Source organism: Rhinoraja longicauda, chromosome 41 (genome assembly GCF_053455715.1).
Source record: "Rhinoraja longicauda isolate Sanriku21f chromosome 41, sRhiLon1.1, whole genome shotgun sequence".
Lineage (NCBI taxonomy): Eukaryota > Metazoa > Chordata > Chondrichthyes > Rajiformes > Arhynchobatidae > Rhinoraja > Rhinoraja longicauda.
This window is the reverse complement of record NC_135993.1, coordinates 9,766,004-9,780,683: the sequence shown is the minus strand read 5'-3', so window position 1 is coordinate 9,780,683 and position 14,680 is coordinate 9,766,004. Positions and strand designations below refer to the sequence as shown.

At 45.1% G+C, this 14,680-nt stretch overlaps 1 protein-coding gene across 1 annotated transcript in view; it reads right to left on the bottom strand.

Moving 5' to 3' along the window:
• The window catches only part of supt5h (SPT5 homolog, DSIF elongation factor subunit), a 63,377-nt gene extending 50,277 nt beyond the window's left edge, over nt 1-13,100 (bottom strand). The window contains exons 1-3 of the mRNA XM_078431205.1: nt 12,991-13,100; nt 4,712-4,812; nt 1,801-2,005 (exon numbers count right to left, since the gene is read on the bottom strand). Coding sequence (XP_078287331.1) covers nt 1,801-2,005; nt 4,712-4,792 — 286 coding nt within the window. The 5' untranslated portion in view covers nt 4,793-4,812; nt 12,991-13,100. The remainder of the gene's footprint in view (nt 1-1,800; nt 2,006-4,711; nt 4,813-12,990) is intronic.
• Nucleotides 13,101-14,680: the final 1,580 nt, after the last annotated feature.

The window sequence follows — 14,680 nt, the reverse complement described above, 5'->3', positions numbered from 1 at the left end:
CTATCTAGCTCTCTCTTGAATGTATTCAGAGAATTGGCCTCCACTGCCCTCTGAGGCAGAGAATTCCACAGATTCACAACCCTCTGACTGAAAAAGTTTTTCCTCATCTCTGTTCTAAATGGCCTACCCCTTATTCTTAAACTGTGGCCCCTGGTTCTGGACTCCCCCAACATTGGGAACATGTTTCCTGCCTCTAATGTGTCCAATCCCTTAATAATCTTATACGTTTCGATAAGATCCCCTCTCATCCTTCTAAACTCCAGTGTATACAAGCCTAGTCGCTCCAATCTTTCAACATATGACAGTCCCACCATTCCGGGAATTAACCTAGTAAACCTACGCTGCACACCCTCAATAGCAAGAATATCCTTCCTCAAATTTGGAGACCAAAACTGCACACAGTACTCCAGGTGCGGTCTCACTAGGGCCCTGTACAATTCCAGAGGTGTCAGCAGCACAGCCCAGAATTGCTGCGATTTTCTAGCATTATAACAGCGGGAGAAAAAAAACCACCTTCAGATCGCGTGCCAAGTTAGATGCCATTGTGATTCTCTTCATGGGGCTGCAGGTAAGGAGGCAAAACGGACTGCAAGTTACCTATTTTTCATGAATTATGTTATATTTTACCTAATTTCATTTTGGAATTTTTTTAATGTTTAATAAGAAAAATTAATTTAATATTTACTTCAAATTTAAGTAACTTAAATATGAATAAAAGAGACATTTGAAACCAATTAATGAGCTCTCACGTAGAAAAACTAGGGGCAGGCCTTTTTGTCAGCTTGTAAGGGCAAGGCTTCCGCTTACTTTGACTCGGCAAGTCTAGCTCTTCCTCGCAAGCAGGTGCAAGTAATTCAAGGCAGAGGAACCTCATCAGCAAGATCTCATCCACTACCTTTTGAGAAAATGTGGGTGGTCATATCTTACATGCACTCATTGAAGTGGCTGTCAGGGAGATGTTATTTCCAGCACCAAAGTTTTAAAATTAGACAATAGGTGCAGGAGTAGGCCATTCGGCCCTTCGAGCCAGCACCACCATTCAATGTGATCATGGCTGATCATTCTCAATCAGTACCCCGTTCCTGCCTTCTCCCCATACCCTGCTATCCTTAAGACCTCTATCTAAAACTATATGAATCAATTTCAAATGAAAATACTCGCCAGAGTACTGCAGGAATAGCAGACTGAAGTTCCATCACCAGCGCTTCTTAATCAACTCTCATGGTTTTGTGACTAGTCAGAACCTTGCTCGCAGCCATCTTATAAGACAGATGTTCAGAGAACACAAACTTGCTCCTCACATTAAATTATAAAGAAATTTTAAAGGACCATATGAAATTTCCCTTTCTGCAGAAATGCAGTCGTAATAGTGAAAGCCCAAAGTAGCAGACAGCAGCTTCCTGGCAGTTTTACCCATTCCTCGGACAAGGTATATTTTGACTACTTCATCTCAATGCGTTCACGTCAGGGAAAAAGTCACTTCAGCATTTCAGTAAAATCAAAAGTAGGCACATTAGGAAGTGGTGCAAATTCTAGAAAATTAATTTCAAAGAGGCATTCTAAGGTGCAATTAATTTCAGAAAGTTTAGCAATTAATTTCAGAAAATTTCAAGCACCAAGCAAGTCATTAAGAAAAACACCAAACAAAAATAATCCTGAAGTACGTTTCACCCAGTTTTAACAATGTAAATCGTTACAAATCTGCAGCAAGCAAATATTCATAGTAAGTTATGTAATTTAACAATCAGCAATTGCAATCCAGGTACAAAGCCACATAAAAATATGAATTAAGTTTCATACCAGCTTCGTCCAAGATGAACCCGCCATGTCGCGGTTTTTTTTTGGGTCGATCATCTTCTTCCTCATCGTACTCTTCCTCTTCTTCCTCCTCCTCTTCCTCCTCCTCCTCTTCCTCTTCCTCCTCATCAACTTCCTCTGCCTCTTCTACCTCTCTTTCTACCTCTGCTTTCTCGCTGCCACCCCTACTGGCACGCTCTTCCTCCTCCTGCGTTACAGAAAAGCATACACATTAATGAAGCGATCAAGATTCATAAAATTAAAGGTAACTAGAAACAGTTGACATTGCATCGTTATCGTATAAGAAAATAACTGCAGATGCTGGGACAAATCAAAGGTATTTATTCACAAAATGCTGGAGTAACTCAGCAGGTCAGGCAGCATCTCAGGAGAGAAAGAATGGGTGACGTTTCGGGTCGAGACCCTTCTTCAGACAGATGTCAGGGGGCGGGACAAAGGAAGGATATAGGTGGAGACAGGAAGATAGAGGGAGATCTGGGAAGGGGGAGAGGAAGAGAGTGACACAGGAACTATCTAAAGTTGGAGAAGTCGATGTTCATACCACTGGGCTGCAAGCTGCCCAGGTGAAATATGAGGTGCTGTTCCTCCAATTTCCGATGGGCCTCACTATGGCACTGGAGGAGGCCCATGACAGAAAGGTCAGACTGGGAATGGGAGGGGGAGTTGAAGTGCTGGGCCACCGAGAGATCAGGTTGGTTAAGGCGGACCGAGCGCAGGCTCGGCGATCGCTTCGCTCAACACCTGCACTCGGTCCGCGTTAACCAATCTCCTTGTACCACCGCCCTCCCCCCCAGCCTTCCCACCAAACAAACCTTCAACAAGCTTTACCATTCACAACTAACATAGCACAAAAAGTAAGGAAATTTGTGTTTGGTAGATTATCTCTTTGTTGTAACAATGCTTCTTGGCAATAAATCTTATACCGTTGGAAAGCCTGTTTATTTCCCTTTTAAATGGTGCCACATTTGTAAGGAACATGCATTTGTGGGATGAGCAGCAGAGCTGAGTATGTGGGTTGCGCCCATGAAAAATCTGCCAAATCTTCTCTGCCAATGCCAAACAGCTTATTCTGCCATTGACTCTTGTTCGGTGTTGTTTGGTGGATTGGATGATTGAAGTCTGAAGAAACAAGACATATTGGCAATTTAACAATTTATTCATTTAATAAACAGGAGCCTCAGTAGCGTGTGGAAGAACCATACACAGCCACAACAGCCTGGCACCTCCTCCTCATGCTGGTCACCAGCCTGGTCACACACTGTTGTGGGATGGCATCCCATTCTTCAACCAGCATTTGTCGCAAGTCAGCCAACATGGTTGTGTTGGTCACTCTGGCACGAACAGCACGCCCAAGCTGATCCCACAAGTGTTCAATGGGGTTGAGGTCAGGACTGCTGGCAGGCCATTCCATCCTCTCCACTCCCAAATTCTGGAGGTAGTCTCTGAGAAACCCTGCTCTGTGGGGGCGAGCATTGTCATCTTGGAGGATAGAGTTCGGTCCCAGACTGTGGAGATATGGGATTGCCACTGGTTGCAGAATCTCATCTCGATATCTCTCTGCATTGAGATTGCCTCCAATGATGACAAGCCTCGTTTTTCCAGTGAGGGAGATGCCGCCCCACACCATCACACTGCCTCCACCAAAAGATATTACTCTATCGGTGCAGCAATCAGCATAGCGTTCTCCGCGTCTTCTCCACACTTTGACCCTATGATCCAACTGCCGTAGGCAGAATCTGGACTCATCGCTGAACATAACGTTCCTCCACATGTTCAGGTTCCAGTGCACGTGTTGCCGACACCAGCGCAAAGGGGCCTGATGGTGAAGGGCAGTCATGGCAGGCCTCCTGGCAGCCCTATGAGACCGGAGATCGGCTGCGTGCAGTCTGTTCCGAATTGTCTGGGCAGAGAGCTGTCGGCCATATCGTCCTGCAAACCTTGACTGCAAATCTGTAGAAGACAGCCTACGGTTCCTAAGTGCTGACAGGGTGAGGAAACGGTCTTCTTCGGGTGTCATCTTCTTGGGACGCTCACTTCGCGGCCTGTCTCTGACATCCCCCATTATATGGAACTTGGCCTTCACTTTGGAGATGGTACTAGGGCTCACTCCAAATAATGCCTCAACTTGGTTTCGCGGAACACCAGCTTGAAGTTGCCCTATCGCACGGGCCCTATCCAGATCAGTCAAACGTGGCATGCCGATTCTTGGAGCAGACACCTACTGACCACTGTAGCAGGGCCCATGCTCACAGATGCTGCCAATCAGGTGCCAATCAGGCACCTGATTGTCAGCACCTGGTGGTACCAGAAGCTCAAAACAAGAGTCAATAGCAACAGCAGAATAAGCTGTTTGGCATTGGCAGAGAAGATTTGGCAAATTTTTCATGGGCGCAACCCATATACTCAGCTCTGCTGCTCATCCCACAAATGCATGTTCCTTACAAATGTGGCACCATTTAAAAGGGGGAATAAACAGGCTTTCCAACGGTATAAGATTTATTGCCAAGAAGCATTGTTACAACAAAGAAATAATCTACCAAACACAAATTTCCTTACTTTTTGGGCTATGTTTATATATTTAATTTGGGTGCACAACTGTTTCCATCCAACAATCTGTCCATCAGGGTACCCCCTCACCGGAGGTCTTTTGTTGCCAGCCGTGATTTGTATGCTCCCCAACCCCATCTTCTCATGCAATTTATTTTCCATTCCCCCTTGCAAGAAAGGTCCCAACCCGAAATATCACCTATCCATTTTCTCCAGGGATCCTGCCTGACCCGCTGAGTTACTCCAGCATTTTGCTTCTATCTTTGGTATAAACCAGCAACCAGTTCCTTGGTATTTAAAGTTGAAAGAGCTGGAAAACCATTGCATGGGTCTACATTTCAAGTACCTCATTTTCCTCTTGCTCTTCTTCCTCACTGCTGCGGGAACTCTCATCATCAGTAAAGTTACTCGCATCACTGTCTGACATCTTGTGAACTTGGTTAAAGACTGAAATGAAAAGAGTTCAGTTAAGGCCGGGTACTTGGAATTTTCAATGTGGATATTTGATGAGTATTACATTCAATATTCGAGTTGAGCTTAGGTGTACAAAAGTTAAGCTTGACATTTGAAGACTCCTTTATACAATTTACATCATTTAAGTATACACACATAAAATAAATATATCAGATCATCCATAAAATATGGAATTTGAACCAGAACCAAGGGATATAATAAAACATGCCATGCAAAATAATGGCCAATTTATTTTGGTTTAGGTAAAACAAAATATCACTTTTGAGCAAGATATTTTGGCAATACACCACAAACTAAATAAAAGCTTAAAAAATACGAAAACAAATTCCACCACCAAAGCAGGATGAAACTGTGAGACTTAGTTTAACATCTTGACACTATGCAACAAAATGTTGCCAATCTAACCATCAATAAATAGCACACTGCATTTCTCAGTTATCTCTTAGAATGTTATGCTCAAAAGATAATTAATTGGTTTTAAATCAATTTGAGATATCATGTTCTTTCCAATTCCAGTTTTAAATGGGTAAATCAATAGATCAATCATAAATACACGTAGATCTCATTGCTACAAATGGGACATTTGTAAATTACTACAAATAACATAATGGGTTAATAAGTAACAAAGTATAGGTGTTCCTGTCCAAAGAAATTGTTGAAAAGTAGAGTGATTGGAGACACAAGACACGACAGTTGCTAGAATCATGAGCAAAGAAAACTGCTGCAGGAACGCAGCGGGACAGGCAGCATCTATGGGAGGAAATGGACAGACAATATTATGGGTCGGGACCCTTCTTCAGACTGAGATAAATGGTTAGGAAGGAACTACACATGCTGGTTTACACGGAAGATAGACACACAATGCTGGAGTAACTCAGCAGGACAAGCAGCATCTCTAGAGAGAAGGAATGGGTGACGTTTTGGGTTGAGACCCTTCTTCAGACTGAGAGTCAGGAGAGAGGGAGACAGAGATAGGGAAGGGTAAAGTATGAAAACACAGATTAAATGGGACGATGACCAAGGAAATGTAGAATGATACATTGTCAGCTATAGGGGTAGGTGACAATGAGGCATACAAGTAGTAATATTTAATCAAGAGGACATTGAAACTAGTCAGATTACTAGGATGGGGGAAGAGACAGAAAGCAAAGGTTACTTGAAGTTAGAGAAATCAATATTCATACTGCTGGGTTGTAAACTGCCCAAGCGAAATATGAGGTGCTGTTCCTCCAATTTGTGTTGAACCTCACTGACAATGGAGGAGGCCCAGGACAGAAAGGCCAGTGTGTGAATAGGAGGGGGAGTTAAAGTGTTTAGCAACCGGGAAACTGGGTAAGCAGAGATGTTCAGCGAAACAATTGTCAAGCCTATGCTAAGTGTCACCAATATATAGGAGATATAAATTGTTACACTTGTATAGCATCTTGGTTGGGCCACACTCAGGACATGGCAAGCTATTCTGGTATCTACATTGTGAAAAATGAAAAGAGAAACAAAAAGGTGCAAATTCCAAAAGTTCATTTTACACATACACATTATTCTTGAACAACTCAGATCTTACTGTCAGAATTTAACACAAGATTAATTTTAAACCAAATCAGAATTTTCTGCAAAAAAATTAGAAACTGGGAATAATTGGTCATTTCTGTGCCAAAGGCTCCAATAGCATTGTGATATGTTTTTCATACTATTATTTCATATGTATTTCATACTATTACATTTTCATGTAATTTTAGATTGGATTTTAATCCAACCTTAATCGACAGAATTAACATTTATCTTCAGAAGCCAAAAACTCCAATCCTGTCCCAGATGCTCAAAAGGGTTGTTTCAACATAGATGGCAAGTTTGCTCAGGCTTTATATTCAGAAACATCACACTGCTGCTCATAAGCTTGAAGTTGAGGCATCTTAGGTGCCAATGAAATCAGCTGCGACAATCAAGACCACTTTGGCCTCCATCCGCTCAGAGTCAATTCTTTTGCTCGCTCTATAACTTATTCCCTTGCTTTTCCAATTCAAAGGAAGCACCTCAAATCTGAAACGGTAATGGTTTTTCTCTCTCCACATATACTACCCAACCTAAAGCATATCCCCATATATTGTAGACTTGCAAATTGCAATGTAAATATATATGATCTTCCCTTTCTGAATAGTTATGTACGTCAGCTGTCAGTTAACCCTTAATATTACAGCACACCTTTAAGACCATACCTCATCCCAGTCTACGTCCTGGGAAGGGCTATCAACCACAGAACCATTATAGCACAACCTGCTTCGTTCCATGCACATCCTTTTTACTAGATCACATGGAAATCCTGAGGCCATGTGCATAGTTGCTGTTACAACTGACCCTGAAATGGAGTTACGGTCATTTAACAGGGCAATCAAGGCAAATTCTCCAACTGGTTTCACTGTCCTCCTGATTAATTTTACTGTTTGTGTGTCTCGTTGTCACCTTCCCCATAGCCAACAATGAACCATTCTACATTTCCTTCCATTCTACATTACACATCTTCCCACCCAGTCTCCTGCAGAAAGTCTATCCCCTACTCCCAATTCCTCTGTCTACGACGCATCTGCGCCCAGGATGAGGTGTCCTCATTCTTCAGGAAACGGGGCTTCCCCTCTTCCATTATAGATGAGGCTCTCACAAGGGCCTCTTCTACATCCCGCAGCTCCGCTCTTGCTCCCCCTCCCCCCATTCGTAACAAGGACAGAATCCCCCTCGTTCTCACCTTCCACCCCACCAGCCAGCGTATCCAACAAATCATCCGCCAACATTTCCGTCACCTACAACGGGACCCCACCACTGGCCATATCTTCCCATCCCCTCCCCTCCCCTTTCTGCGTTCCGCAGAAACCGTTCCCTCCGTAACTCCCTGGTCCACTCGTCCCTTCCTACCCAAACCACCCATCCCCGGGAACTTTCCCCTGCAACCGCAGGAGATGCAACACCTGTCCCTTTACCTCCCCCTCAACTCCATCCAAGGACCCAAACAGTCTTTCCAGGTGAGACAGAGGTTCACCTGCACCTCCTCCAACCTCATCTATTGCATCCGCTGCTCTAGATGTCAACTTCTTTACATCGGCGAAACCAAACGCAGGCTCGGCAATCGCTTCGCTCAACACCTGCGCTCAGTCCGCCTTAACCAATCTGATCTTCCTGTAGCTGAGCACTTCAACTCCCCCTCCCATTCCCAGTCTGACCTTTCTGTCATCGGCCTCCTCCAGTGCCATAGTGAGGCCCACCGGAAATTGGAGGAACAGCACCTCATATTTCGCCTGGGCGACTTACAGCCCAGTGGTATGAACATTGACTTCTCCAACTTTAGATAGTTCCTCCGTCCCTCTCTTCCCCTCCCCCTTCCCAGATCTCCCACTCTCTCCACCTATATCCTTCCTTTGTCCCGCCCCCCTGACATGTCTGAAGAAGGGTCTCGACCCGGAACGTCGCCCATTCCTTCTCTCCTGAGATGCTGCCTGACCTGCTGAGTTACTCCAACATTTTGTGAATAAATACCTTCGATTTGTACCAGCATCTGCAGTTATTTTCTTACATTACATTTCCTTGATCATCATCTGCTTTGATCTGTTGTTTCCACAACGACCCTTCGATATCTCCAGTTTCCCTCGCTCCTGACAGTCTAAAGAGGGGTCTCAACCCAAAATGTCATCTCTCCATAGATGCTGCCTACCCCCCTGAGTTACTCCAGCATTTTGTGCTATCCGGTGTAAACCAGCATCTGCAATATCTTCCTACGCACTACTTCCACCTTCAGTGGACTGTCAGATTCTATCTTGCCCTCAGATGATCCTTGCTGAAATCGTCATACAATCTCCTTATTATCTCTTTGTCCAATTGTTGCACGTTATTCCATCTGGACTCAAATCTTACACTCTTTGCCATTCTAAGGTCATCGAAAACTCTACTGTTCTCATCCCAACACTCACTCGTTCACAATCATGCCTGCTCCATTGTCTCTTACTCTTGTTTTCAAACCGCTCAATGGTTGTAACCCTCTTGTAACCTGCTTAGATGTGTGCTCCTTCATTCCAGTCTCTCTTCCAAGCTCTGCACTGTGCTTTCGGCTACCTGGCCCTAAGAGTGCTGGTATTTTCTGCTTAAACCTTCCCCCTCTTACCTTGCATAAAAATCTTAAAACTAATGCTTTGTCATAAAAACTAGAAAGTGACCATTCAATTATGTCCACGTGAGCTATTTTAAAGGTATATCCCATTTGTCCCATTCTGCAGCTCTTCCCCATATAGTCTTCCATTTATTATACTTTTCAGGTAAACATTCAATCCCAAACCACCTTCCCAAATCATCTTACACCACCTTTCCACTGAGAAAAGATATGAAAAAAAGAGTGACAAATGACGAGGCAAGCTCTTTCAACTGACTACACATTTTCTGGAAACACAGAAACCTCAGCAAAGCAAAATGGGATAGGCGAGAGACTTCCAAGGCAATGAATGTGCTTTGACAACTCACTTATTCATGGTTCAATCATGACCTGAATATTTGCCTATCATGGTTGTGGATTATTTTGTGAGCTTGCCCTACAGTAGGGTTTTGTGCAAAATGACCAGGCCTGCGCATGGCTGGTCCAGTACAACTAATGGTGTCAGTTAATTATATAACCAAAACCAATAATTACTCCTCAGAACTTATCTAGTAAGGTATTGCCTGAAATGACAAACCAAAAACTGCTAGAGGACCTAAGTAGATTAGGTTGCATCTGTGGAGGGACATGGATAAATGACATTGTGGGTCAGATCACTCATCAGATTGACCCGAGAAAAGGCCTGTAGATAACATCGATGAATAGCAGAAAGGGCAAAGCAGACGGCAGAGTGGGAAATGGTGGGTGCAGTGATGAATGAAGCATAGGTATCTGAGATAGACGCAAAATGCTGGATCAACTCTGCTGGTCAGGCAGCATCTCTGGAGAAAAGGAATAGGTGACCCTTCCAGTCAAGACCCTTCTTCAGACTGGCTCTTTAGACTGGCTTCAGTCTCAAGAAGAGTCTCAACCTGAAACGTCACCTATTCCTTTTCTCCAGATATGCTGCCTGACCCACTGAGTTACTCTGACAGTCTATCCTCAGTGTAAACCAGCATCTGCAATTCTTTCGTTCACATAGGTAACCGAGATCCCGGCTGGGACTGAACTGGGAGGCCTAGAAACAGAGCTAGTATCCACACTGAACAAAATGACAGCAATGACAAATTTTGAGGAAGGATTGTGGTTGCGGGTCTGGGTAAGAACATGGTGGAAGAACCGTTAAAGATACTGCCTGATCTCCAAAGTTCCCCAAGCAATTGCTTTTTTGGGTGAGACCCTGCTTGAAGGGCCTCCGCAGACACCAGAGATCCGCCAGCAATTTGTTTAATTGCTCAAGAACCCGGTATCTGCATGTTGTGCGGGAATTTTGACAGGCAAGAAACCACCCCACCACCCCCTTTCCTCCACCCCACCACCCTAGATTTTCATTTGTTGACCAATATCAAAACAAACAACATGGTCGTTATCACACCAGTGTTTGTGAAAGCTCACCCTCAATGTTTCAAGAACTTCGAGATAGGCAAGTTTCAATGATGATTTCAATTGGTACTTTAAATGACCCAAATGCTTGATAGCTGCTGGTTGAAATTCCAAAGCCAACAAGCCCTCCTTTATCCAACCACAAAAAATCAAAAAAATTATCTAAAAAATGATTTCTCAACAAGAAAAATCATGGAAATGCAATGATTAGTAATTATCAAAACTTCTTCCCCAACTACATGAAAATATTGAAGAGATCTAATTGTCAGCCATAGCTTAAACCAAACCTTGCAGTTTGTTTTAGAGAAATTAAAATCACAAAACTGTCATCACATAATTACACAGCACAAAGACAAGCCTTCTCTCATTCGACCAACATGCCCATTAAAAAAAAATCTTTATATCGGCGAAACCAAACGCAGGCTCGGCGATCGTTTCGCTCAGCACCTTCGCTCAGTCCGCCTTAACCAACCTGATCTCCCGGTAGCTGAGCACTTCAACTCCCCCTCCCACTCCCAGTCTGACCTTTCTGTCATGGGCCTCCTCCAGTGCCATAGTGAGGCCCACCGGAAATTGGAGGAACAACACCTCATATTTTGCTTGGGCAGCTTGCAGCCCAGCGGTATGAACATTGACTTCTCCAACTTTAGATAGTTCCTCTGTCCCTCTCTTCCCCTCCCCCTTCCCAGTTCTCCCTCTATCTTCCTGTCTCCACCTATATCCTTCCATTGTCCTGTCCCCCTGACATCAGTCTGAAGGGTCTCGACCTGAAACGTCACCCATTCCTTCTCTCCTGAGATGCTGCCTGACCTGCTGAGTTTCTCCAGCATTTTGTGAATAAATGCCCATTAAAACTGGTTCCATATGCCTGCATTTGACCCATGGGGGAGGGGAGGGGGGGGGGGGTTGTATTCACCCTATCTACGTTTCTTATGATTTTATATTTCTCTTTAAGATCATCTCTCATTCTCTAAGGTATAAAGTTCTAGTTTGCCCAACATCTCCCTATAGCTGAGCTGGCAACATCATCTGCAAATGTCCTATTGATGCCTTTAATATTCTCTTCCAAGTCGGTGATGTCAATGACAAATAATTCCCCAGTGGGGGCCAGCATTATACAGAAGATAGACAAAAAAAAGCTGGAGTAACTCAGCAGGACAGGCAGCATCTCTGGAGAGAAGGAATGGGTGACATTTTGAGTCAAGACCCTTCTTCAGACTCAACCCGGATTAAAAAGTTCTGCAACTTCCAGCATAATACACTCACTTTAACAGAGGCTGGGGTAGCAAAGATAAATAATTTCAGTGTATTAGAGAATTTCTGTATATTATACAGAAACAGGCCATTCAGCTCTTCCATGCAGACATAAATGTCTCACCTAAGACAGTCCCAAATGCCCGCATTTGGTACATAAACCTTTCTTATCCATGTACCTATGCAACTGTATTTTATTATTATTGTTACACGGTGGCGCAGCGGTAAAGTTGCTGCCTTACAGCGAATGCAGCGCCGGAGACTCAGGTTCGATCCTGACTACGGGCGCCGTCTGTACAGGTATGTAGGTTAATTGGCTGGGCAAATGTAAAAATTGTCCCTAATGGGTGTAGGATAGTGTTAGTGTGCGGGGATTGATGGGCGGCACGGACCCGGTTGGATGTATCTGCGCCGTATCTCTAAATCTCTAAAAAAAAATACATTTTCTGAGATCTAATCTAGTTATTTCCAGTTCAAGAGATCAACTTGTAGTCTCAAAATGAAGAGAAGCTCCCACGTTTGGAATGAAAATCCCAGGATTTAAATAAAATTGGAAAAAGTCCAGACAAGAGGCAGAAGATGACTGCATCACCCCATCAATGGGTCGCTTCTTCACACCTGGAGTTTCATCTCAGGTGAGTAAACCCTGGTGGCTGCAAATATCTAACTGAAACTCTCCAGGTGTGAATAGACAATAGGTGCAGGAAGCCATTCAATGTGATCATGGCTGATCATTCTCAATCAGTACCCCGTTCCTGCCTTCTCCCCATACCCCCTGACTCCGCTATCCTTAAGAGCTCTATCTAGAAGAAGCGATCCATTGATGGGGTGATGCAGTCATCTTCCACCTCTCTTGTCTGGACTTTTTCCAATTTTATTTAAATCTTGGGATTTTCATTCCAAAGCTTCGCTTTTTCATTTTGAGATTAAAGTTGATTTCTTGAACTTGGAAATGTGCAATTAGATCTCAGAAAATGTATTTGAGGCAGATATAATAACAGTGTAACAGTGTATTGTTAATAACAATAATAATAAAATGCAGTTGCACAGGTACATGGTTAAGATAGGTTTATGTACCAAATGTCTAACTGTCCCGAGCAGAGGCCAGGCGCGGGTGGCAGCAGCAGCAGCAGCTCCAGCGTGAGTTGTGGGGTGGTGCAGCAGGCAACCCGGGGACAGCGCTGCGGCCTAGCCCTTGTCCCTCAAGCCTGGGACTCAATTTGAGGCAGCGCGGCTAATCCGTTCCACCGCCACGCAACCCGAGAGTGTGGAGGATCGCAGGCCTGGCTTGTGAAAGACAACTGCCCGCCGCTCGGGGGCGAAAAAGGAGTCGCTCGTTTACATACCGGAGCCCGAACCGGTCCAGCCGTCACCGTCGCCTCCGTCGCCTCCACCGCCCTGAACTCGCGTGAACGGGGCTCGACGCCAAGCGTGCGCAGACTTGCGTGCCCGCGCCCGTGTACGTCCGTCAGCGCGTGCGCGTGCACGTGCTCAGCCGGCGGCGCGCAGCGCGTGACCTGACCTGGCCTGACCCAGCCAGGCTCAGGTAGTATAAGAAAATAACTGCAGATGCTGGTACAAATCGATTTATTCAGGTGTCAGGTTCAGAAAAGCAGCCACGTCCGACGTCATTTTAGATTTTTTTAGATTTAGATTTAGAGATACAGCGCAGAAACAGGCCCTTCGGCCCACCTGGTCCGCCCCGCCCAGCGATCCCCGCACACTAACACTATCCTACACCCACTAGGGACAATTTGTACATTTGCCCAGCCAATTAACCTACGTACCTGCCCGTCTTTGGAGTGTGGGAGGAAACCGAAGATCTCGGAGAAAACCCACGCAGGTCACGGGGAGAACGTACAAACTCCGTAAAGACGGCGCCTGTAGTCAGGATCGAACCTGGGTCTCCGGCGCTGCATTCGCTCTAAGGCAGCAACTCTACCGCTGTGCCACCTTGATGCCACTATTACTCTTGCCCCCCCCCCCCCCCCCCCATATCAAAAATCTTCTAACCCACCACTCAATCTCCAGGTCCCTCAGGTCGGCCGACTTGGGGCTACTGACTATCCCGCGGTCTAGGCTTAAGCTCAGGGGTGACCGCGCTTTTGCGGTTGCAGCTCCTAGACTGTGGAACAGCATCCCTCTCCCCATCAGAACTGCCCCCTCCATCAACCTCTTTAAGTCCAGGCTCAAAACCTATTTCTACTCCCTAGCGTTTCAGGCCCTCTGAGGGGGCGCTGTGAACTGTTTATGTATGTGCTGTTATGTTTGTGTGCCTTTGTATGTTCGTTCTTAGTACCCGAACTGATGTACAGAATTTTGGTCAACGTGAGTTGTTTTTAAATGTGCTATACAAATAAAATTGACTTGACTTGATTATTACCCTCCCTTTCCAACATTCCCAAGGGATCACTCCCTCTGTCCTTATACTACCTGGAAAGCCCTAAAGCGCCTCCACACTGGAGTGGGACATTGCGGACTCAACCTGAAGAAGTGGGGCTTCTCGGACTCTGATAAATGCAACTGTGGAGAGGTACAGGCAAATGGCCCGCCTGATGACTTGCGCCGGAGAGGCAATGCACTGCGGACGATCTCCGCAGAGAGAGGCATAGATGCGGCACTGGCTGTGGCAGAACGTCGCCTGAAAAAAAACTCCCTCTGTGACTCCCTTGTTCGTTGTTCCATCTCTGCTGAATACCCACTCCACTTCTCAATCCCCTACCAATATTCCCCAGTATCATTTATGACGGAGTGTCGGAAGGAACTGCAGATGATAGCTTAAGAACAATTAGTTCTCTGCAATAAGAGGCAGCTCAGTTTTGAGAACTAATGTAAACAAAAATCTACATTCCTTTTTCCGAAAGATAGACACAAAAAGCTGGAGTAACTCAGCGGGTCAGACAGCGTCTCTGGAGAAAAGGAATAGGGGACGTTTCGGGTCGAGACCCTTCTTTAGACTGCTTCAGACCCAGTCTGAAGAAGGGTCTCGACCCAAAACGTCACCTATTCCTTTTCTCCAGAGATGCTGCCTGACCC